The sequence below is a fragment of the Anolis sagrei genome, chromosome 13 (assembly GCF_037176765.1).
Source record: "Anolis sagrei isolate rAnoSag1 chromosome 13, rAnoSag1.mat, whole genome shotgun sequence".
In the NCBI taxonomy this organism is placed as follows: Eukaryota; Metazoa; Chordata; class Lepidosauria; order Squamata; family Dactyloidae; genus Anolis; species Anolis sagrei.
Window position 1 is genome coordinate 1,710,179 of NC_090033.1, and position 26,006 is coordinate 1,736,184.

At 43.0% G+C, this 26,006-nt stretch overlaps 1 protein-coding gene across 5 annotated transcripts in view; it reads left to right on the forward strand.

The window, feature by feature from the left end:
* Positions 1 to 26,006, forward strand: part of NADK (NAD kinase) — a 54,888-nt gene that overhangs the window by 27,983 nt on the left and 899 nt on the right. For 4 of the 5 annotated variants that reach the window (XM_067472953.1, XM_060759037.2, XM_060759036.2 and 1 more), the window contains 8 exons: positions 12,069 to 12,198; positions 17,455 to 17,563; positions 17,930 to 18,015; positions 18,762 to 18,864; positions 20,308 to 20,465; positions 23,005 to 23,104; positions 24,445 to 24,602; positions 25,543 to 25,625. In XM_067472953.1, coding sequence (XP_067329054.1) covers positions 12,069 to 12,198; positions 17,455 to 17,563; positions 17,930 to 18,015; positions 18,762 to 18,864; positions 20,308 to 20,465; positions 23,005 to 23,104; positions 24,445 to 24,602; positions 25,543 to 25,625 — 927 coding nt within the window. Of the gene's footprint in view, positions 1 to 5,878; positions 6,271 to 12,068; positions 12,199 to 17,454; positions 17,564 to 17,929; positions 18,016 to 18,761; positions 18,865 to 20,307; positions 20,466 to 23,004; positions 23,105 to 24,444; positions 24,603 to 25,542; positions 25,626 to 26,006 lie in introns of those variants that run through there. The other variant, XM_060759038.2, reaches the window with a different exon arrangement.

Consider the following 26,006-nt stretch of genomic DNA (forward strand, 5'->3'; position numbering starts at 1 on the left):
GTGTTTACTCTACTGAGATCTAGATTCAGATCCTCAGAATGTTTACTCTGTGAAGATCTAGATTCAGATCCGTGGAACATTTACTCTGAAAATCTAGATTCAAATCCTTGGAACATTTACTCTATGATCTAGATTCAGATCCTTGGGATGTTTACTCTACAGATCTAGATTTAGAACCTCGGAACATTTACTCTGAAAATCTAGATTCAGATCCTTGCAACATTTTCTCTATGATCTAGATTCAGATCCTTGGAATGTCTATGAAGATCTAAATTCAGATCCTTGGGGTGTTTACTCTACTGAGATCTAGATTCAGATCCTCGGAATGTTTACTCTGTGAAGATCTAGATTCAGATCCGTGGAACATTTACTCTGAAAATCTAGATTCAGATCCTTGGAACGTTTACTCTGTGAAGATCTAGATTCAGATCCTTGGAATGTTTAATCTAGAGTAGAGTTCATATCAATGTGTAAACAGAAATGATTACAACTGTGTTCGTATTTTTGTTTCCTCATTGTGTCCCCTGATATTTTGCACTTAACACAGATTCCGATCCTTGGAATGTTTCAGATCCTTGGAATGTTTATTCTATGGAGATCTAGATTCAGATCCTTGGAACGTTTACTTATTAAGATCTAGATTCAGATCCTTGGAACATTTACTCTGTGGAGATCTAGGTTCAGATCCTTGGAACGTTTACTTATTAAGATCTAGATTCAGATCCTTGAAACGTTTACTCTGTGAAGATCTAGATTCAGATCCTTAGAACTTTTACTCTGTGAAGATCTAGATTCAGATCCTTGGAATGTTTACTCTGTGAAGATCTAGATTCAAATCCTTGGAACATTTACTCTGTGAAGATCTAGGTGAAGATCCTTAGAACATTTACTCTGTGGAAAATCTAGATTCAGATCCTTAGAACATTTGGAGATCTAGATTCAGATCCTTGGAATGTTTACTCTATGCAGATCTAGATTCAGATCCTTGGAACTTTATGGAGGTCTAAATTGAGATGCTTCGAACATTTACTCTATGGAGGTCTAGATTCAGATCCTTGGAACATTTACTTATTAAGATCTAGATTCAGATCCTTGGAACATTTACTCTGTGAAGATCTAGATTCAGATCCTTGAAACGTTTACTCTGTGAAGATCTAGGTGAAGATCCTTAGAACATTTACTCTGTGGAAAATCTAGATTCAGATCCTTAGAACATTTACTCTGTGGAGATCTAGATTCAGATCCTTGGAACGTTTACTCTGTGAAGATCTAGATTCAGTTTCTTACTCTGTGGAGATCTAGATTCAGATCTCCATGGAGATCTGTGAAGATCTAGATTCAGATCCTTGGAACATTTACTCTATGGAGATCTAGATTCAGATCCTTGGAACATTTACTCTGTGGAGATCTAGATTCAGATCCTTGGAACTTTTACTCTGTGAAGATCTAGATTCAGATTCTTGGAACGTTTACTCTGTGAAGATCTAGATTCAGATCCTTAGAACATTTACTCTATGGAGATCTAGATTCAGATCCTTGGAATGTTTACTTATTAAGATCTAGATTCAGATCCTTGGAACGTTTACTCTGTGAAGATCTATTTTCCCCAATCCGGTTTAAAAGCATCACTTCCTGATTTCTCCGAACTATATTTATTTTCCCAAACCAGCTGCAGGTTGGGCAAATAAGGAACTGTGACTTCAAAATCATACGGACGCCTTACGATTCAGTAACAACAAGTGTCACTGAAAATATCAGGACAACACAGCGTTCCCTCGCTACTTTGCAGTTCGCTTATTGCGGACTCGCTGTTTCGCGGATTTAAAAAAATTAATTTAAAATATATATCGCTGTATTTTTGCTGTTTTGCGGCCGCTCTCCAAGCCGCTTCCCTTCCTCCGTCCTCCCTCCAGCCTTGAAGGGTCTTTCCTTCCTTTCCTTCAAAATAAAGACTCCTAATCTGGCCTCAGTGGTGCATGCGTTCGTTATGCTCAGACTGGACTACTGCGACACGCTCAACATCGGTCTGCCCTTGAAGAGCGTCTGGAAATTAGAGTTCGTTCAGAGAGCGGTGGCCAGCTGGTTTGGGAAAATAAATATAGTTCGGAGAAATCAGGAAGTGATGCTTTTAAACCGGATTGGGGAAGAGGATTGAGAGTGGCGTTACTATTGCCGTTGGACTTATTTTTCCTTGTTCCTCATTCCCTTTTTATAATCACACAGCCATCCTGACCAAGGTCTCCTTCTGAGGAGGTCTGAATCACTTGCTTTGAATATTGATAGAAGGGAGTTCCCTCTCTTGCAAGCACTTCGAGGTAGCCATCCGGCCCTTCAACCATTGACAAAGGAGTGCATTTTGAAGCCTGTTAATCTGGAGTAGAGTTCGTATCAATATGTAAACACAACTGATTACAACTGCCTTAGCATTTTTCCTTCCTCATTGTTGGGTTCCCTGATATTTTGCACTCAACACAGATTCATGCATCTTATTTGTAGTGCAAAAAAACAATACAATAATTGAAATGAAAAACAATTTTAACAACTATAAACTTATTAGTATTTCAATGGGAAGTGTGGACCTGCTTTTGGCTGATGAGATAGGGTTGTTGTTGTTGTTGTTGTTGTTGTTGTGTGCCTTCAAGTCGTTTCAGACTTAGGTTGACCCTGAGCGAGGACCGGGTAAATGACCTTGGAGGGATGTATTCGGTCTGCAGGCCGTAGTTTAAGGATCCCTGGTCTAGATCCAGGGAAGTCATGCTCCCCATGCTCTATTCCACCTTGGTTAGACCACACCAGGAATATTGTGTCCAATTCTGGGCACCACAATTCAAGAGAGATGTTGACAAGCTGGAATGTGTCCAGAGGAGGGTGACTAAAAGGATAAAGCGTCTGGAGAACAAGCCCTATGAGGAGCGGCTTAAAGAGCTGGGCATGTTTAGCCTGAAGGAGAGAAGGCTAAGAGGAGACATGATCAACGGTCTGGAGAACAAGCCCTATGAGGAGCGGCTTAAAGAGCTGAGCATGTTTAGCCTGAAGAAGAGAAGGCTGAGAGGAGATATGATGAAAGGTCTGGAGAACAAGCCCTATGAGGAGCGGCTTAAAGAGCTGGGCATGTTTAGCCTTAAGAAGAGAAGGCTGAGAGGAGACATGATCAAGGGTCTGGAGAACAAGCCCTATGAGGAGTGGCTTAAGGAGCTGGGCATGTTTAGCCTGAAGAAGAGAAGGCTGAGAGGAGATATGATGGGAGCCATGTATAAATATGTGAGAGGAAGCCACAGGAAGGAGGAGGGAGCAAGCTCGTTTCCTGCTTCCTTGGAGACTAGGACGCAATGGAACAATGGTTTCAAACTACAAGAAAGGAGATTCCATCTGAACATCAGGAAGAACTTCCTGTCTGTGTGAGCCGTTCAGCAGTGGAACTCTCTGCCCCGGAGTGTGGTAAAGGACTCTCCAATGCCAGAAATACAGCTTAATGGTAATTCAGAAGAATGCTGTACTTACAGAGCTCAGGCGGTATTGCATTTCAGTGTCAATGTTGACTTTTGTGGAGAGGTGGCTGCCAAAGGAGGGTTGGGAGGACAATAGTTTTAGAAACAAGCCTCTTGCTATCCCTACGGATGTCCCGGCCCTCAAACACTCTCTACTTCATTCAGAAGAATGCTGCACTTGCAGAGCTCAGGCGGTATTGCATTTCAGTGGCAATGTTCACTTTTGTGGAGAGGTGGCTGCCACAGCAGGGTTGGGAGGACAATGGCTTTATAAACAAGCATCTCGGTCTCCCTATGGGTTTCTCAGTCCTCAAACACTCTCTACTTCATTCAGAAGAACGCTGCACTTGCAGAGCTCAGGTGGTTTTGTATTTCAGTGTCAATGCTGACATCTGTAGACAGTCCACGTCTCGCAGGCGTTTAGCAGGGTTGGGAGCACGAAAGCTTTATAAACAAGCACCTTGGTATCCCTACGGATGTCCCGGTCCTCAAACACTCTCGGCTTCATTCGGAAAAATGCTGCACTTGCAGAGCTCAGGTGGTGTTCTATTTCAGTGGAGTGTGCTGAAATGTTCAAGGGGTTTCTTAGGACAATATTTTGGTATTTTTAGTCTGGTTTCTTGAATCATAGTCTTCCTGTTGGCCATCAGCTGAGCTTTGGAAGCTGTGAAACAGAGGCCGGATGGCCATCTGTCGGGGGTTCTTTGAATGCAATTTTCCTGCTTCTTGGCAGAAAGGGGTTGGACTGGATGGCCCAGGAGGTCTCTTCCAACTCTAGGATTCTGTGATTATCGAGGGGCTCATCTGGAAGGAAGCGATAAGTGGGATGCCAGAGAGTCATGGATTTCCAGGCATGTGTGGCTCATTTACGTCATTCCGACATACCTGTAGGACGTGTCAGGCTAGAAATCTTTTGAGATAAACGTCAGTGTTCTGGAGAAAGAAGCAAAGACCACCAGCAATTATGAGACAAGTTTTTCAGCCCTTTTTTTTGACCCGTAAAAGCTCCCTTGGCTTATATTGCGCTCAAGGCTGAGCAGTGGAGTCTAGAGGCCATTGCTTGCAACACAGGATAGATTTCGCTCTCATCTCCCTTAACAATATACTTGAAAGTTTGTTGTCTTGGGCATGATTGCAGTAGATGCGTCAACAGTGTGGTCTCTGGCTTTAGGGTGAACTACAACTCCCACTAGGGTGAGCCAGTCCCCTCAAACCCCTCCAGTAGGTTGAGTTAGTCGTGGGGGTTTTGTGTGCCAAGTTTGGTCCAGGTCCCTAATCAATGGAGATCACAGTTTCCCTGGTTGTGGGTGAACTACAACTCCCAGAAAGGAAGGCCACATCCCGCCAAACGTCCAGCTGGAGCGCTCAAGGGCCAGGGCTCCCCATTTCTCAGTGTCTTTGCCCCCATTTCTCAGGTTGGCTTTGAGCCCATCTTTCAATCTCTTTTCCTGCCCATCAATATCCCATTTCCTGTTCTTGAATTTGGAGTAGAGCAACTGCTTTGAGAGACGGTGGTCAGGCATCCGGACAACGTGGCCAATCCAGCAGAGTTGATGGCGGAGGAGCATCGCTTCAATGCTGGAGGTCTTTGTTTTTTCCAGCATGCTGACGTTTGTCCACCTGTCTTCCCAAGAGATTTGCAGGATTTTTCAGAGGCAAGGACCTTGGTATCCCTATGGATGTCCCGATCCTCAAACACTCTCTGCTTAATTCAGAAGAATGCTGCACTTGCAGAGCTCAGGCACTGTTATTTTTCAGTGTCAGTGTTGACTTTTGTGGAGAGGTGGCTGCTACAGCAGGGTTGGGAGGACAATGGCTTTATAAACAAGCACCTTGGTCTTCTTACGGATGTACCGCTCCTCAAACACTCTCTGCTTCATTCAGAAAAATGCTGCACTCGCACAGCTCAGGCGGAAGAGAAGGTCAGGCGGAGAGATCTTCAACCTTCTCTGCCAAAGGGGTTCCTAAGACCATCAGAAATATATGTTCTTCCTCTGAAACCCTAACCCCCCCCCCCCCCACCCTCAGGGGTCCTGACCCTCATGTTGAGAAACGCTGTTCAAGAGGATGTGATATTCGAGCGTTGCAAGCTACGACCCAAAGAGCGGGCACTCAATCCTTTCTCTCTCCAAGTGTTTGTTTACTTCTTGCTCCATAAACCTTGTTAATTATCCACCGCTCTCGGCGAAGGGCCACCCTCCTCCCTTCCTGGGAGCCTATGGGTTAAGGGACGGCAGCTCTTATTTAACTTTGGACTGACATCATATGGCTTTATCTTCAGATTTTGGCAGCTGATCCCCGGCCGCTCCTCCCTCCGGGTTGAGCCGGGATTGTGCAATAGAAGGACAGTACATTGCACCCAGTCCATCCCAGAGCTCTTTAATTGCCCAGATCATCGGCACCGGGAAAGATTGGCAAGTTCATCGACGAAGGAAACCCCCAGCGCCTGGTCCTGATTGTCGCTCCGCCGTTTTGGAGAAAGCAGAACAATCGTAATATTGAACCGGCAGGCTGTGAATGCTCCTCCTTTTTTTATTTTTGTGTCCTGATCTGGTAGTTTCTGGACCGTTTTGGGATATCGGAGCCTCCGTTTCACAGCGCCATGGCCGAACTTGTTGATCAAAGCAGATCCGAACGGAGGCAATTGTGACAAGCCAAGTTGTGCTGCAGGTGGCCATTGGAAAAGAGTGTTTAGAGGACCGTTTGGGTGTTGTGTGCAGAAAAGCATGAAGATATTTCAGCATATTAGCGACTGCTCCTTCAGCAATGCGGTTTGGAAGTGGTGAGTGGCCCAAAGGGGAGCACATCGAATTGTTTTGGTAGCTTAGATGTGAAGTTGGGTTGAGATTCAAGAGATGTGGTGTTACTGAAAACTCCAATATTGGAGTTTTGGATGTGGGCAAAATGTCAGGAGAGAATGCTTCTGGAATATGGCCATATAGCCCAGAAAACACACCACAACCCGACCTCATTACCTCTGAGGATGCTTGCCATAGATGCAGGCGAAACGTCAGGAGAAAAATTGCCTCCAGAACATGGCCATATAGCCCGGAAAAACCTACAACAACCCAATAATAATAATAATTATTATTATTATATCAGTATGTCAGCAAACGACATATGCTGGATTTCGTATACAAAATCACAAATCGAACACTTCCCAGGCGTCTAGGACTTGTGATGTATTATTATAATTATAATTATAATTATAATTATTATTATATCAGTATGTCATAGCAAACAAGATCTATATGCTGGATTTCGTACACAAAATCACAAATCGAACACTTCCTAAGCGTTTAGGACAGTGTGATGTATTATTATTATTATTTCAGTGTGTCACAGCAAACGAGATCTATATGCTGGATTTCGTATCACAAAATCACAAGTTGAACACTTCCCAAGCGTCTAGGACTGTGTGATGCTCGATTATTATTATCATTATCATTATTATTATTATTATTATTATCTCAGTATGTCACAGCGAACGAGATCTATATGCTGGATTTTGTATCGCAAAATCACAAGTTGAACACTTCCCAAGCGTCTAGGACTGTGTGATGCTCGATTATTATTATTATTATTATTATTATATCAGTATGTCACAGCAAACGAGATCTATATGCTGGATTTTGTATCGCAAAATCACAAGTCGAACACTTCCCAAGCGTCTAGGACTGTGTGATGCTCGATTATTATTATTATTATTATTATTATTATTATTATTTCAGTGTGTCACAGCAAACTAGATCTATATGCTGGATTTCGTATCACAAAATCACAAGTCAAACACTTATTATTATTATTATTATTATTATTATTATTATTATTATTTGAAACACTACAAGATGAGTCCACAGCAGACACTCTGCTGGCTGTTGTATTGGATCACACGTCGGACCCTTCCCTAGTGTCTATTATTATTATTATTATTATTATTAGTGTCTAGGACTGTGTGATGTATTGGCGAATGATGGGTGCAGATCCCAATAAGGTGGCCTTTTGCAGCTGGCAGATGGTAATTTTGTCAGCGCCGATTGTGTTTAAGTGCAGGCCAAGGTCTTTGGGCACTGCACCCAGTGTGCCTATCACCACTGGAATCACTTTTACTGGCTTCTTGTTGTTAGACCTTGAAAATTACTTGTTCTTAATTTGCTTTATTTCTGTTCTCGACAATATCCATGAAAAGGGAAATTGCAAAATTGGGGGCAACCTGGTTCTCCCCTCCACCAAAAAAAAGAAGGGAAAAATTTTGAATCTCTAGTTTCCAATATACCTCACAATCTTTGAGGATGCCTTCCATGGATGTGGGCAAAACATCAGGAAGATGGTCATGCAGCGCAGAAAACTCACAGCAACCCAGTGACTCTGGCCATGAAAGCCTTCAACAACACAATAATAATAATAATAATAATAATAATAATAATAATAATAATAATAAATCACACTGTCCTAGACGCTTGGGAAGTGTTCGACTTGTGATTTTGTGATACGAAGTCCAGCATATACTACTTAGGCGACCCCTCATTGTCCGAGTAGGATTGTCTTCCAAGATCAGTGTCCTTGCAGTGGGTCTGTAGGTGATTGTGGAGCCCTATTGTTGACCTGCATTTTCTCCTGCAGTGAGGGCATCAGTTTCCAGGCGGAAGGCGGTCCCAGTCAGGGTTGGCTTGACGTGCCTTCCTCTTGGCATGTTTCTCTCTTTTACCTCCATCCGTGCCTCTTCAAATTCTACAGCACTGCTGGTCACAGCTGACCTCCAGCTGGAACGCTCAAGGGCCAGGGCTTCCCAGTTCTCAGTCCCTATGCTAGAGTTTTTAAGGTTGGCTTTGAGCCCATCTTTCAATCTCTTTTCCTGCCCACCAACTTTCCATTTTCCGTTCTTGAGTTCGGAGTAGAGCAACTGCTTTGGGAGACAGTGGTCGGGCATCCAGACAACATGGCCGGTCCAGTGGAATTGATGGCGGAGGACCATCGCTTCAATGCTGGTGGTCTTTGCTTCTTCCAGCACACTGACATTTTCCCGCTTGTCTTCCCAAGAGATTTGCAGGATTTTCCGGAGGCAGCGCTGATGGAATCGTTCCAGGAGTTGCATGTGACGTCTGTAGACAGTCCACATTTCGCAGGCATAGAGCAGGGTTGGGAGGACAATAGCTTTATAAACAAGCACCTTGGTCTCCCTATGGATGTCCCGGTCCTCAAACACTCTCTGCTTCATTCAGAAGAATGCTGCACTCGCAGAGCTCAGGCGGTGTTGCATTTCAGTGTCAATGTTGACTTTTGTGAAGACGTGGCTGCCACGGCAGGGTTGGGTGGACAATAGCTTTATAAACAAGCCCCTTGGTCTCCCTACGGATGTCCTGGTCCTCAAACACTCTCTGCTTCATTTGGAAAAATGCTGCACTCACAGAGCTCAGGCGGTGTTGTATTTCAGTGTCAATGTTGACATCTGTAGACAGTCCATGTCTCGTAGGCGTATAGCAGGGTTGGGAGCACGGTAGCTTTATAAACAAGCACCTTGGTATCCCTATGGATGTCCCGCTCCTCAAACACTCTCTGCTTCATTCGGAAAAATGCTGCACTCGCAGAGCTCAGGCAAAAATGCTGCACTCGCAGAGCTCAGGAGATGTTGTATTTCAGTGTCAATGTTGACATCTGTAGACAGTCCTCGTCTCACAGGCATAAAGCAGGGTTGGGAGCACGGTAGCTTTATAAACAAGCACCTTGGTATCCCTATGGATGTCCCGCTCCTCAAACACTCTCTGCTTCATTCGGAAAAATGCTGCACTCGCAGAGCTCAGGCAAAAATGCTGCACTCGCAGAGCTCAGGAGATGTTGTATTTCAGTGTCAATGTTGACATCTGTAGACAGTCCTCGTCTCACAGGCATAAAGCAGGGTTGGGAGCACGGTAGCTTTATAAACAAGCACCTTGGTATCCCTATGGATGTCCCGCTCCTCAAACACTCTCTGCTTCATTCGGAAAAATGCTGCACTCGCAGAGCTCAGGCGGTGTTGTATTTCAGTGTCAATGTTGACATCTGTAGACAGTCCTCGTCTCACAGGCATAAAGCAGGGTTGGGAGCACGGTAGCTTTATAAACAAGCACCTTGGTATCCCTATGGATGTCCCGCTCCTCAAACACTCTCTGCTTCATTCGGAAAAATGCTGCACTCGCAGAGCTCAGGCAAAAATGCTGCACTCGCAGAGCTCAGGAGATGTTGTATTTCAGTGTCAATGTTGACATCTGTAGACAGTCCTCGTCTCACAGGCATAAAGCAGGGTTGGGAGCACGGTAGCTTTATAAACAAGCACCTTGGTATCCCTATGGATGTCCCGCTCCTCAAACACTCTCTGCTTCATTCGGAAAAATGCTGCACTCGCAGAGCTCAGGCAAAAATGCTGCACTCGCAGAGCTCAGGAGATGTTGTATTTCAGTGTCAATGTTGACATCTGTAGACAGTCCTCGTCTCACAGGCATAAAGCAGGGTTGGGAGCACGGTAGCTTTATAAACAAGCACCTTGGTATCCCTACGGATGTCCCGGTCCTCAAACACTCTCTGCTTCATTCGGAAAAATGCTGCACTCGCAGAGCTCAGGAGATGTTGTATTTCAGTGTCAATCAGCTTTGAGCATAATCTACACATATGGGGCATCCAAGGTCTACAGAGTACATCTGCAAGGGAATGTGCTGAAATGTTCAGTGGGTTTCCTAGGACAGTATTTTGGTATTTTTGGTCTGGTTTCTTGAATCACAGCCTTCCTGTTGGCCGTCAGCATCCTCATAGCTGGTGTTTTGGGGACTATATTTCTGGTTTTAGTCTGTTGAAAGAGGAGGAAATGGCATGTCTTTGGTATTTCCCACATTGCAGCAAAAGGCAGAACTTCCCTGTCTGGACTTTCCTCTTGTAAAAGAAAATATTTTCTTGCATTCATTATAATTTTGACTCTTGAGAAGAACGTGGTTGAGAAATGCCTTTTTGGGAACAAGCCGCTTGGTATCGCAGAGAGGGAAGTAAATGTCTAACTTGCTCCCTGGAACAGATAGAAAAAAGAGAGCAGGCATGCTTGGCGCATGGCAGCGTGGTGCACATGCGTGGGTGATGGAAAGCATGTGAGGCTGGAGGGAGACATGAGGGTTCTGTGTGGGAAGTTTGGCCCAATTCTGTGGTTGGTGGGATTCAGAATGCTCTTTGATTGTAGGTGAACTATACATCCCAGCAACGACAACTCCCAAATGTCAAGGTCTATTTCCCCCCAAATCCACCAGTGTACACATTTGGGCATATTGAGTATTTGTGCCAAGTTTGGTCCAGATCTAAACTTGTTTGAGTCCCCAGTGCTCTCTGGATGTAGGTGAACTACATATCCAAAACCCAAGATCAATGACCACCAAACCCTTCCAGTATTTTCTGTTGCTCATAGGAGTTCTGTCTGCCAAGTTTGGTTCAATTCCATCATTGGTGGAGATCAGAGTGCTCTTTGATTGGAGGTGAACTATAAATCCCAGCAACTACAACTCACAAATGTCAAGGTCTATTTTCCCCAAAATCCACCATTCCTCACATTTTGGCACATTGAGTATTTGTGCCAAGTTTGGTCCAGATCTAAACTTGTTTGAGTCCCCAGTGCTCTCTGGATGTAGGTGAACTACATATCCAAAACCCAAGATCAATGACCACCAAACCCTTCCAGTATTTTCTGTTGCTCATAGGAGTTCTGTCTGCCAAGTTTGGTTCAATTCCATCATTGGTGGAGATCAGAGTGCTCTTTGATTGGAGGTGAACTATAAATCCCAGCAACTACAGCTCACAAATGTCAAGGTCTATTTTCCCCAAAATCCACCATTCCTCACATTTTGGCACATTGAGTATTTGTGCCAAGTTTGGTCCCGATCTAAAATTGTTTGAGTCCACAGTGCTCTCTGGATGTAGGTGAACTACAACTCCAAAACTCAAGATCAATACCCACCAAACCCTTCCAGTATGTTCTGTTGCTCATGGGAGTTCTGTGTGCCAAGTTTGGTTCAATTCCATCATTGGTGGAGATCAGAGTGCTCTTTGATTGGAGGTGAACTCTAAATCCCAGCAACTACAACTCCCAAATGACAAAATCTTTTCTTTTTTTCTTAGTGAAGGACATACATTGGGTTGTTAGGTGTCTTGTGTCAATACCCACCAAACCCTTCTAGTATTTCCTCTTGGTCATGGGAGTTCTGTGTGCCAAGTCTGGTTCAATTCCATCTTTGGTGGAGCTCAGAATGCTCTTTGATTGTAGGTGAACGATAAGTCCCAGCAACTACAACTCCCAAATGACAAAACCAACCCTATCAGTTTTCAAACTTTGGGTGTATCAGGTATTTGTGCCAAATTTGGTCCAATGAATGGAAATGCATCCTGCATATCTGATATTTAGATTACGATTCATAACAGGAACAAAATTAGAGTTGTGTAGCAATGAACACAGTGTGATGGTTGGACATCATGAGATGAGGACCTGTATTCAAACTGGCTCATGACTCTCTCCTGTTGACGTGACAGCTCCAGAATTCCCAATCTTTTCTCTTGGCTTTGTGTTTCCAGGCACATTCAGGACCCAGGAAGCCAGCGGTTGACGTGGAACAAGCCTCCCAAGAGCGTCCTCGTGATCAAGAAGATCCGGGACGCCACTCTCCTGCAGCCCTTCAAGGAACTCTGCATCTATCTCACAGAGGTAAGCTGGAACGCATCTCTCTCGAGATGCTTTCTAAAGGACCGTCGGGGAATGATGGTGTGTCTAGACGACAGTCGCAACCCAACAAATTTTCCCAAAGGACTCTCTGATGATGGGGACACAAACCCACTCTCTTTTCCACCATATACCATATATACCTCAGCAAGCAAGAGTCCAAAGGTGGCAGGCTCAAACCTCGACTCGAATATAAGTCAAAGCACCTAATTTTGCCACAAAAAGCTGGGGAAACGCATTCCGCCAAAATGTTATTTAATAAAATGTCTAGAAGGTTCTGAAAACTGCTCTGCGCAACTGCAGAGATTACCATATGTGCAATTCACAGTTGACCACGATGGGAAAGAGTTCTTTCCCCCACCCTGGGCATCATTCCACAGATATATAAACCCCATTTTCCTAGTTTCCAACAGGCCTCACAACCTCTGAGGATGCCTGCCATAGATGTGGGTGAAACGTCAGAAGAGAATGCTTCTGGAACATGGCCACATAGCCCAAAAAATGTATAGCAACCCAGGTTTCCTCCTTTCTGTTGACATTGTCCACATGTTTGTGGATTTCAGTGGTTTCTCTGTGTAGTCCGACACGGTGGTTGTGAGAGTGGCCCTGCATTTCTGTCTTCTCCAATCATATCCTGTGTCCAGGTTTGCATAATGGAAACAATTGAAAAATGATAATTCTTTGGAAATCTCATTGAGTTTTGGGCCTACGCAGAAATGACCTTGCTCCTGTGCAAGTTGTCGACTCTCACTTCAGTGTCTTCTTTATACGAGGGTTGAATGAAAAGTAATGCCTCCACCTTCGTTACTTTGCGTCATACGCTCCTGTGCAAAATCTCTGCAGAAATGATCCACCTTTTTCTGGTGAAGAAAAAGAGTGCAGCCGGACTACCAAAACACGGCATTTTTAGCATTTCTGTCCTATCATCATCCCTTCAGATAGAGCTTCAAGTCGGTCAAGTTGAAAATTGGTTGGCCGGTGGCCTCCTTTGTGAGACCAGATGGGCCATTCCTTTCATTCCTTGTGGGAAGCTTTGACTGGTTTGACTGGTTTTACCCTCGTTGCTGTGGCTGTGTGCTTGCTTTCGGTTGTTTGAACGTTGTCGAAAGCGGCTAAAGGATTATTCTATTTATTTTATGGACCTTGTTTATTTTGTTCAAAACAAAATACAGCTTATTTATTTATTGTTTCAGGAGCAACCAGACATTTGTCGTATTACATTTTTAACAAAACAAACAGACAGACAAAACACAAAGTTTGCAGACTTGGTATTCTATTAAATGTCCTTTGACCAGTCTCTGTCCCCTTGGAGTGCTTCTGGTGTTGCCGCAAGAAGGTCCTCCCTGGTGCATCATGTGGCAGGGCTCAGGGTGCATTTCAGCAGGTGGTCAGTGGTTTGCTCCTCTCCGCACTCGCATGCCGAGGATTCCACTTTGTGGCCCCATTTCTTGAGGTTGGCTCTGCATCTCGTGGTGCCCGAGCGCAGTCTGTTCAGCGCCTTCCAAGTCGCCCAGTCTTCTCTGTGCCCAGAGGGGAGTCTCTCATTGCGTATCAGCCATGGGTTGAGGTGCTGGGTTTGGGCCTGCCACTTTTGGACTCTCACTTGCTGGGATGCTCCAGTGAGTGTCTCTGTAGAAAACTATGTCTTGATTTAAGTCATTGACGTGCTGGCTGATACCCAAACAGGGAGGAGCTGGAGATGTCTCTGCCTTGGTCCTTTCACTATTGGCTGCTACTTCCGGCGGATGTCAGGTGGTGCAATACCGACTAAGCAGTGTAATTTCTCCAGTGGTGTGGGGCGCAGACACCCCGTGATAATGCGGCATGTCTCATTAAGAGCCACATCCACTGTTTTAGTGTGGTGAGATGTGTTCCACACTGGGCATGCATACTCAGCAGCAGAGTAGCATAGCGCAAGGGCAGATGTCTTCACTGTGTCTGTTTGTGATCCCCAGGTTGTGCCAGTCAGCTTTCGTATGATATTGTTTCTAGCACCCACTTTTTGCTTGATGTTCAGGCAGTGCTTCTTGTAGGTCAGAGCATGGTCCAGAGTGACTCCCGGGTATTTGGGTGCGCTGCAGCGCTCCAGTGGTATTCCTTCCCAGGTAATAATCCTCAGAGCTCGGGATGCTTGTCTGTTCTTGAGATGAAAGGCACATGTCTGTGTTTTAGATGGATTAGGGATCAGCTGGTTTTCCCTGTAGTAGGCAGTAAGAGCACCTAGAGCTTCGGAGAGCTTCTGTTCAACCATCTCAAAGCTCCCTGCTTGAGTGGTGATGGCATGATCATCAGCATAGATGAAGCTCTCTGTCCCTTCTGGCAGTGGCTGGTCATTTGTGTAGATGTTGAACATGGATGGAGGAAGCACGCTCCCCTGAGGCAGGCCGTTCTTCTGTTTCCGCCATCTGCTTCTCTGGCCCTGGAACTCAACAAAAAAGCTCCTGTTTTGTAGCAGGTTTCCTATGAGGCAGGTGAGGTGGTCGTCCTTTGTGAGATTATACAGTTTTCTCAGGAGGAGACAGTGATTTACAGTATCATAAGCCGCTGACAGGTCTATGAAGACAGCTCCTGGGATCTGCTGCCTTTCAAAGCCATCTTCTATGTGCCGAGTCAGGTTCAGCACTTGCGATGTGCAGCTTTTGCCTTTCCTGAAGCCAGCTTGCTGTGGAATCAGACAGGGGTCTGTTTTTTCTGTAATTCTATGCAAAATAAGTCTTTCCAGAGCTTTGTAGAGGTGGCACAACAGGGAGATTGGGCTGTAGCTTTTTGGGTCATTACGGTCTTTGCTTGGCTTCAAGATGGCGATGACTCTTGCTTTCCTCCAGATTTTGGGGATCTGACAGGATGCAGTGCCGTTGTTCATCAGCTCCAGCAGCCAGCGCCTTGCTTTTGGGCTAAAGTTCTTGATTTGTTCCATCCGTAGATCATCCATAATCAATCATCATAATGGAAACAGTTGAAAAAAATATAATTCTTTGGAAAGCTCAGAAATTCCATTGCTGAGCTCCGGTGCAAGTTGTTTGCTCTCACTTCGGTGTCTTCTTCGTAATTTCTGTAATTCATGCAGATAGGTTGTCTGCACCTCCATAGTGCACCTTCTAGAGCAGTGGCCCCCAATCCATGCAAAGCAGGTGAACATAGCATTGAATGAAACATGCAGAATAATCACAGGATGTCTTAAACCTACACCTGTTGATAAACTCTACAAGCTAGCTAGCATTGCCCCCCCCCCCCACGTGCGACGGGAAATAGCTGCTAAATGGGAGAGAAATAAGGTTGAACCCGGTGAAAGCCCCCCACTACATGGCTCCCAGCCTCCTCCCAGTAGACTCAAGTCAAGGGAAAGCTTTAGGAGAACGACCACTCCATGCAAAGCAGGTGAACAGAGCATTGAATGAAACATGCGGAATAATCACAGGATGTCTTAAACCTACACCTGTTGAGAAACTCTACAAGCTAGCTGGCATTGCCCCCCCCCCCCCCAACGTGCGATGGGAAATTGCTGCTGTGAGAGAAATAAGGTTGAACCCTGTGAAAGCCACTCACTCCATGGCTACCAGCCTCCTCCCAGTAGACTCCAATCAAGGGAAAGCTTTATGGGAATGACCACTCCTCTTGGCGTCCCCCCAGCAACAGCAAGGGTCTCCCTCTGGGCAGATAACCAGGAAATCCCAACTGGATGCCCCCCCCCCCCCCCCACGAGAGAGGGTCTTCCTTCAGGGGCAAACCAAGGATGGGCAACTTGGAAGTCCCTGAACAGACTCAGAAGCGGAGAGGGCAGATCAAAAGACAACCTGGCAAAATGGCTTCCAGATGGGCATCCTTGTCCAGGTGGGCATCCAAGTGTAGCTTCCAGGTGGGCATCCTTGTCCAGGTGGGCATCCAAGTGTAGCTTCCAGGTGGGCATCCTTGTCCAGATGGGCATCCAAGTGTAGCTTCCAGGTGGGCATCCTTGTCCAGATGGGCATCCAAGTGTAGCTTCCAGGTGGGCATCCTTGTCCAGGTGGGCATCCAAGTGTAGCTTCTAGGTGGGCATCCTTGTCCAGGTGGGCATCCAAGTGTAGCTTCCAGGTGGGCATCCTTGTCCAGGTGGGCATCCAAGTGTAGCTTCCAGGTGGGCATCCTTGTCCAGGTGGGCATCCAAGTGTAGCTTCCAGGTGGGCATCCTTGTCCAGGTGGGCATCCAAGTGTAGCTTCCAGGTGGGCATCCTTGTCCAGGTGGGCATCCAAGTGTAGCTTCCAGGTGGGCATCCTTGTCCAGGTGGGCATCCAAGTGTAGCTTCCAGGTGGGCATCCTTGTCCAGGTGGGCATCCAAGTGTAGCTTCTAGGTGGGCATCCTTGTCCAGGTGGGCATCCAAGTGTAGCTTCCAGGTGGGCATCCTTGTCCAGGTGGGCATCCAAGTGTAGCTTCCAGGTGGGCATCCTTGTCCAGGTGGGCATCCAAGTGTAGCTTCCAGGTGGGCATTCTTGTCCAGGTGGGCATCCAAGTGTAGCTTCCAGGTGGGCATCCTTGTCCAGGTGGGCATCCAAGTGTAGCTTCCAGGTGGGCATCCTTGTCCAGGTGGGCATCCAAGTGTAGCTTCCAGGTGGGCATCCTTGTCCAGGTGGGCATCCAAGTGTAGCTTCCAGGTGGGCATCCTTGTCCAGGTGGGCATCCAAGTGTAGCTTCTAGGTGGGCATCCTTGTCCAGGTGGGCATCCAAGTGTAGCTTCCAGGTGGGCATCCTTGTCCAGGTGGGCATCCAAGTGTAGCTTCCAGGTGGGCATCCTTGTCCAGGTGGGCATCCAAGTGTAGCTTCTAGGTGGGCATCCTTGTCCAGGTGGGCATCCAAGTGTAGCTTCCAGGTGGGCATCCTTGTCCAGGTGGGCATCCAAGTGTAGCTTCCAGGTGGGCATCCTTGTCCAGGTGGGCATCCAAGTGTAGCTTCCAGGTGGGCATTCTTGTCCAGGTGGGCATCCAAGTGTAGCTTCCAGGTGGGCATCCTTGTCCAGGTGGGCATCCAAGTGTAGCTTCCAGGTGGGCATCCTTGTCCAGGTGGGCATCCAAGTGTAGCTTCCAGGTGGGCATCCTTGTCCAGGTGGGCATCCAAGTGTAGCTTCCAGGTGGGCATCCTTGTCCAGGTGGGCATCCAAGTGTAGCTTCCAGGTGGGCATCCTTGTCCAGGTGGGCATCCAAGTGTAGGCTTTTTAATCATCATGTGAAGGGATTCTATAACGTTTTGCCATCTTTTCCCCCTTCAGGTCAACAACATGATTGTTTACGTCGAGAAGAAAGTGCTGGAAGACCCGGCCATCATGAACGACGATAGTTTTGGAGCAATGAAGAAAAGGTTTTGCACTTTCAGAGAAGGTAATCGTCACGTTTATATCGAAATCCCTCTTTCGGCTAAACCACTGAGCTTCTGAATTGCTGACCGAAAGATTGGTAATTCGACTCCAGGGAGCGGGTGAGCTCCCACTGTTAGCCCCAGCTTCTGCCAACCTAGCAGTTCGGAAAAATACAAATGAGAGTAGATCAATAGGTACTGCTTTCGCAGGAAAGTAACGGTGCTCCATGGAGTCATGCTGGCCTTGGAGGTGTCTATGGACAACACCGGATCTTTGGCTTAGAAATGAAGATGAACACCAACCGCCAGAGTTGGACACGACTAGACTTAATGATCTAAGGGTAAATAAAGTCCTGTTTGAAGACAATGTTTTCTTCTTCTCTCCGTAGACTATGATGATATCTCAAACCAGATAGACTTTATCATCTGCCTGGGAGGAGATGGGACCTTGCTGTATGCTTCTTCGCTTTTCCCGGTGAGCTTATGACCATCGTGACTTGACTTCAGACCTTTTTCTCGTCGAGATTATTGTCCGTCGGAGCGTGGGAGTCTCCTGTTATTTGCGTGTGTGCTTTCACGTTGCTACAAATCCAAATGTGGGCAGCCTCAGACCATGGATCTAAAGCTGGATCCATTCTGGGTAGAATATTATTATTATTATTATTATTATTATTATTATTAATAATAATAATAATAATAATAATAAATTTATTTATATTCCACTCTATCTCCCCGAAGGGACTCTGGGTGGTTTCTCCGGACATGCTTACTTACTTAGGCAATCCCTCGTAGCCCGTGGATGATGGTCCTCCAAGTGTAGTGTCTTGACGGTAGATCCGTACGTGGCTACGGAGCCCCATTCTTGATCCGCATGTTCTCCCGCAGTGAGAACATTGGTTTCCAGGTGAAAGATGGTCCTGGTCAGGGTTGTCTTGACGCACCTTCCTCTTGGCACGGTTCTCCCTTTCGTCCCACATTCGTGCCTCTTTGAATTCTACAGCACTGCTGGTCACAGCTGACTTCCAGCTGGAGCACTCAAAGGCCAGGGCTTCCAGTTCTTGATGGAATTACTCTCTGGAATTACTGATGGAATTACTCTCTGGAGCATGGCTTTGCCAAAATGTCCCAGTTATTATTATTATTATTATTATTATTATTATTATTATTAATGGGTGCAGTTCCTTCCTTTTTTTCTAAACAGTGCTACCTTCTTGTCAACAGGGCAGCGTGCCTCCAGTTATGGCTTTCCATTTGGGATCGCTTGGATTCCTCACCCCTTTCAATTTTGAGAATTTTCAGTCCCAAGTCGCTCAGGTTATCGAAGGTAAGCATTGATACCCAGTCCACTCTGAATCAGGAGTTTTGAATTGGCACTCTGTTGGCGCTATATGTTGATTTGTGCCCTGTGTTTGGTTTATGTGTTTATAATAATGTTTTAAATCTATGTATTGTATTATATGTTCATATATTTTGACAGTGTTCTACCCTGCCTTGAGTCATTTGGTGAGGCGAGTGACAAATAATAATAATAATAATAATAATAATAATAATTATTATTATTATTATATGACAAATAATAATAATAATAATAATAATATGACAAATTATAATTATAATTATAATTATATTATAATCATTGTAATTATAATATTAATTATAATTATTATAAATATAATATTATAGTTATTGTAATTATAATATTATAATTATAATAATTTATAATTATAATATTTTATAATTATATTTCATTAATATTTTATAGTTATATTTTATTAATATTTTATAATTATATTTTATTAATATTTTATAATTTATAATTATAATTATAATAATTAATTATATTATATGACAAATAATAATCATATGACAAATAATATTTATTATTATTATTATTAAATAATAATAATATGACAAATAGTAATATTAATTATTATTATTAAATAATAATAATTTATTATTATATGACAAATAATAATAATGACAAATAATATTAATTATTATTATTAAATAATAATAATATTTTATTATTATATGACAAATAATAATATTAATTATTATTATTATTAAATAATAATAATTTATTATTATAAGACAAATAATAATAATATGGCAAATAATATTAATTATAATAATTACATAATAATAATTTATTATATGACAAATAATAATATTTATTATTATTATTAAATAATAATAATTTATTATTATATGACAAATAATAATATGACAAATAATAATATTTATTATTATTAAATAATAATAATTTATTATATGACAAATAATAATAATAATATGACAAATTATTATTATTATTATTCAATTATTATTATTATTATTATTATTAAATAATAATAATTTATTATTATAAGACTAATAATAATAATAATATGACAAATAATAATATTTATTTTTATTATTAAATAATAATAATAATTTATTATTATTATATGAAAAGTAATAATAATATGACAAATAATAATATTTATTATTATTATTAAATAATAATAATAATAATTTGACAAATATATTTATTATTATTGTTATTATTATTATTATAATTATTATTAGTTTACTATTACTACCCGGCGTTGCCCAGGTTATTTTAAAAAGTCATTCTTTTTATTTTACAAAATGCATAAGGTTGTGGCTGAACGACAACTCACATCATGCCATTTTTCCACTCAAGACACACTGCTAAACTGGGGAAGCTGGCCCAGCGCGGGCATCTCCAATGCCCCTATTTACCTTCTCGGTCTCCTATTTCTAGGCAACGCAGCCCTTGTTCTGCGAAGTCGACTTAAGGTGAAGGTGGTCAAGGAGCACAGAGAGAAGAAGATGATGATCCAGAATGGGATCGAAGAAAACGGAGTGATGCCTCCTCCAAGTCTAGAGAAGGAAGTGTTCAAGCAAGCGAGTCAGTATCAGGTGGGTGAGTTGGCTTCCCTCGCATGGCTTTTCCTTCCTCTTTATTTTGGAGCATTATGCACCGATTTCATGTGGGATTTCATTGTTTATTTCACGCCCCAATTGCATTTATTCCGAATTGTTCTTGTTATTTAATTTGGAATTAGCCATTGCCGTGGTCCAGGCTGTGTGTATATGTGTTTTGTGTCTTTGTGTCTGTGTATATGTGTTTTGTGTGTGTATATATTTGTGTATATGTGTCTTTGCGTGTATATATGTGTGTTTGGTTTTGCGCATTTATTTATTTATTAATTTGCAACATTTATATTCCGCCCTTTTCACCCCAAAGTGGACTCAGGGCGGCTTACAAGATATATATATATACATATACATACATTATATTATTAGCATAGTACAATATCAGTATTATATATTACTATATTGCACTATACCATTATATTGTAATATTATTAGTTATTAATTAGTAGTATTAGTATTAATATTGTAATATTATTAGTAATATTGCATATAATATAAAATATATAATTATAATATTGTATTATTATTAGTATTATATTGTATTACATTATAATATTATATTGTAATATTATTAGTAATTAATTAGTAGTATTAGTATTAATATTGTAATATTATTAGTATTATTACATATAAAATATATAATTATAATATTGTATTATTATTAGTATTATATTGTATTACATTATAATATTATATTGTAATATTATTAGTAATTAATTAGTAGTATTAGTATTAATATTGTAATATTATTAGTATTATTACATATAAAATATATAATTATAATATTGTATTATTAGTAGTATTATATTGTATTACATTATAATATTATATTGTAATATTATTAGTAATTAATTAGTAGTATTAGTATTAATATTGTAATATTATTAGTAATATTACATATAATATAAAATATATAATTATAATATTGTATTATTAGTAGTATTATATTGTATTACATTATAATATTATTAGTAATTAATTAGTAGTATTAGTATTAATATTGTAATATTATTATTATTATTACATATAAAATATATAATTATAATATTGTATTATTATTAGTATTATATTGTATTACATTATAATATTATAAATATTATATGCATATGCGATATATTACATTATATTATTATTATTATTATTATTCGCTATTAGCATAGCTCAGGAGACATGGTGGAACCGTCCCCTGGCCCCCTCTCTTGTAATGTAATTTTTGGGCTTTTTAAGTCCCTTCCGCTGTGTTTTTCAGTGTTTTTATGAGTGATGGTCACTCGTTGGCCGGATAGGTGTCTTGTGTCCAAATCTGGTGTCAATTCTTCGAGTGGTTTTTGAGTTATGTTTATCCCACAAACTAACACTACATTTGTATTTATATAGACTAGTTTGGGTACCCAGCGTTATTTGAAAAAGTCGTTTTTTTAATTGTACACAATGCTTAAGGTTGGGGTGAGCTACAACTCCCATCATGCCAAGTTAACCCCCTGAAACTCCATCTGTACTTCAAGTTTGTTATGTTGGGCAAGTTTGCTATAGATGCATCATTGGTGGGGTTCAGTGTGCTCTCTGGCTGCAGGGTAAACTACAACTCCCACTACGGTGAGCCAGTCCCCTCAAACTCCTCCAGCACGTTGAGTTGGGTATGGGGATTCTGTGTGCCAAGTTTGGTCCAGATCCGTCATTGGTGGAAGTCACAGTTTCTCTGGTTGTGGGTGAACTACAACTCCCAGAAAGGAAGGTCACTTACCCCCAAATCCCTCCAGTAATCAAATTTCAACATGGTATGTGTGTCAAGTTTGGTCCAGATCCATTGGCGTTTGGGTTCACAGTGCTCTCTGGATGTAGGTGAACTACAACTCCCATCATGGCAGGTGAACTACAACTCCCATCATGCCAGGTTAACCCCGAAAAACTCCATCAGTACTTAAAGTTTGTTATGTTGGGAAAGTTTGCTCTGGATGTATCATCAGTGGGGTTCAGTATGCTCTCTAGCTGTAGGGTAAACTACAACTCCCACTATGGTGACTCAGTCCCCTCAAACCCCTCCAGTAGGTTGAGTTGGCCATCGAGGTTCTGTGTGCCACGTTTGGTCCAGGTCCATCATCAGTACAGTTTCTCTTGTTGTGGGTGAACTACAACATCCAGAAAAGAAGGTCACTTATCCCCAAATCTCTCCAGTAATCCAATTTCGATCTGGACAAGTTTGGTCGAGATCCATAGGTATTTGGGTTCACAGTGCTCTCTGGATGGAAGTGAACTACAACTCCCCCAAATCAAGGTGAATTTTCCCCAAAGACGTCCAGTATGTTTTGCTGGTCATGGGGGCTCAGTGTGCCAAGTTTGGTCCGATACTATCCTTGGTGGAGTTCAGAGTGCTCATTGATTGTAAGTAAACTATAAATCCCAATTCCTGCAAATCCAAAATGTTATGAAACAATGTAATGGAGATACATAATCATTCTGGACACAGTTCTAGGTGAGTGTGTCCAATATTTCACCTTCATTCCTTCATCTGTGGTGGCAGGTCCTGAATGAAGTGGTGGTGGACCGAGGCCCTTCCTCTTACCTCTCCAACGTGGACGTCTTTCTCGATGGGCACCTCATCACCACCGTGCAAGGAGATGGTAAGACTCTTCTCCTTTTGCTAGAAGATCAGGATCTCTGCTTTGGAATAACAGCTTGGAAAGGGGAGCTCAGTAGAGTTGAATCACCGTTAACGAAAAGATTTATAGTTTTCGGAGGGCCATTTTTGTGTAAGAAAGGGAAGAGAAAGACAAAAGGACTGTCAAAAATACTAAAACTTAACTAGGTATTTTTAATTACAAAAATGTGAGTCGAGTACTGAAAGGGTTAAGTGGACGCAATGACGCGTTGCACTTCAATATAAGCAACTCCTCAGTATGAGAGAGCTCTCTGTGTGAGAGAAGCCTCTCTGTGTGAGAGAACACCTCAGTGAAAGAATAGGCCTCATTGTTAGTAGGCCTAATTGGGAGGTAGGCCTCAGTATGAGAAGGCCGCGTGTGTGAAGCTCCAGCAACCCCTCAGTCTGAGAGAGCTCTCAGTGTGAGAGAAGCCTCTCTGTGTGAGGAACACCACAGTGAAAGAATAGGCCTCATTGTTAGTAGGCCTAATTGTGAAGTAGGCCTCAGTATGAGAAGGCCTCGTGTGTGAAGCTCCGCCAACCCCTCAGTCTGAGAGAGTTCTCAGTGTGAGAGAAGCCTCTCTGTGTGAGAGAACATCTCAGTGAAAGAATAGGCCTCATTGTTAGTAGGCCTCATTGTGAGGTAGGCCTCAGTATGAGAAGGCCTCGTGTGTGAAGCTCCACCAACCCCAGTCTGAGAGAGCTCTCAGTGCGAGAGAAGCCTTTCTGTGTGAGAGAACACTTCAGTGAAAGAATAGGCCTCATTGTTAGTAGGCCTAATTGTGAGGTAGGCCTCGGTATGAGAAGGCCTCGTGTGTGAAGCTCCAGCAACCTCTCAGTTGCAAAGGTTGGCGGCCAGATTCTTAACTGTTAATTATTACTAATATTACATGTAATATAAATTTATAATTATAATATCATATTATTAGTAGTATTATATTGCGTTACATTATAATATTATTACAATATAGTAATAATGAATACTGATACTAATTAATAATTAATATCAGTATTAATTATTACTATATTTTATTATACCATTATATTGTAATATTATTAGTAATATTACATGTAATAATATAATTATATAATAATATCATTATTATTAGTAGTAGTAGTATATTGCATTACATTATAATATTATAAATCACAAATTATAAAACAGTAGGGCGGTCTTTTGCAGCTGACAGATGATCATTTTGTCAGCGCCGATTGTGCTTAAGTGCAGGCCAAGGTCTGGAGGCACTGCACCCAGTGTGCCGATCACCAAGGTGTTGTTGTTGTTGTTGTTGTTGTTATTTTAATATTATTTTTATCATTCAGGTGTCATTGTGTCCACTCCGACGGGCAGCACAGCCTACGCAGCAGCGGCCGGCGCGTCCATGATCCACCCCAATGTCCCTGCGATCATGATCACCCCCATCTGCCCCCACTCGCTGTCCTTCCGGCCCATCGTTGTTCCTGCAGGAGTGGAGCTGAAGGTGGGCTCTTCGCCGTCCCCCGCCCCCCTAGAATCGCTCAGGGAAACCCACCCCAAAGAATTTTCGCGTCCTCTTCAGTGATGGATAACTGGACAGAGAGCTATGGTTCTGTCACATTGGATGGGTGACCATCTGTCAGGGGGGGTTGGATTGGTTTTTGCTGCCTGGCAGAAGGGGGTTGGACTAGATGGCCTTTGAGTGTCAAGGCGCAGGCATTTACTTCTCATCTTATTTCTTGTATTTCCATTATTATTTCTTCCTCTTTTCTCTTTCTCCTCTTTGCATTCTCCTCCTCCTGTTTCTCCTTCTCTTCCTTCTCCTCCTCCCCCCTTCTCCTCCTTCTGATTCTCCTTCTCCTCCTGCTTCTCTTTTCCCCCTGCTCCTTCTCCTGTTCCTCCTTCTTCCCTTCTTCCTCCTCTTCCTCTCCTCCCCTTCTCCTGCTACTCCTTCTCCTCCTGCTTCTCCTTTTCCTCCTTCTCCTCTTCCTCGTTTTCCCTTCTTCTCTTCCTCCTCCTTGTCTCCTCCCTTCTCTTCCTCCTCCTGCTTCTCTTTTTTCCTCCTTCTCCTTCTCCTGTTCCTCCACCTGTTTCTCCTTCGCTTCCTCTTCCTTCTCCTCCTCCTCCTCTCCTCCCCTTCTCGTGCTACTCCTCCCGCTTCTCCTTTTCCTCCTTCTCCTCTTCCTCCTCTTGTTTACCCTTCTTCTTCCTCCTGCTTCTCCTTCTTCTCCTGCTTCTCTTTTTCTTCCTCCTGTTCATTCTCCTGCTGTTTCTCCTTCTTCCCTTCTTCTCCATCTCCTCCTCTTTCGCCTCCTCTTCCTTCTCCTCTCCTCCCCTTCTCCTCCTGCTACTCCTTCTCATCCTGCTTCTCCTTTCCCTCCTCCTCCTCCTGTAATCCCAATTGAACCAGACCAAAGGTGTGATATGCTTTTCTTTCTCTTCAGATAATGCTTTCTCCTGACGCCAGAAACACAGCATGGGTTTCCTTTGATGGGCGGAAAAGACAGGAAGTCTGCCACGGGGACAGGTGAGGCTCTTCCTGTTTTGTCCTTCGGGAAAGGTTAAGCATATGTGGAACGAACAGTCTTGTCTGATTCATTTCTGAAGGTTGGCTCTGCACCTTGTGGTGCCAGAGCGCTGTCTGTTCAGTGCCTTCCAAGTTGCCCAGCCTTCTGTGTCCCCAGGAGGGAGTCTCTCATTCGGTATCACCCATGGCTTGAGGTTCCAGGTTTTTAGCCTGCCACTTTCGGACTTTTGCTTGCTGAGGGGTTCCTGTGAGTATCTCTGTAGATCTTAGGAAGCTGTTTCTTGATTTAAGACATTGGTTTGTTGGCTGATATCCAAATAGAGGATGGGCCGAAGATGTCACTGGCTTGGTCCTTTCATTGTTGGCTGATACTTCCCGGCA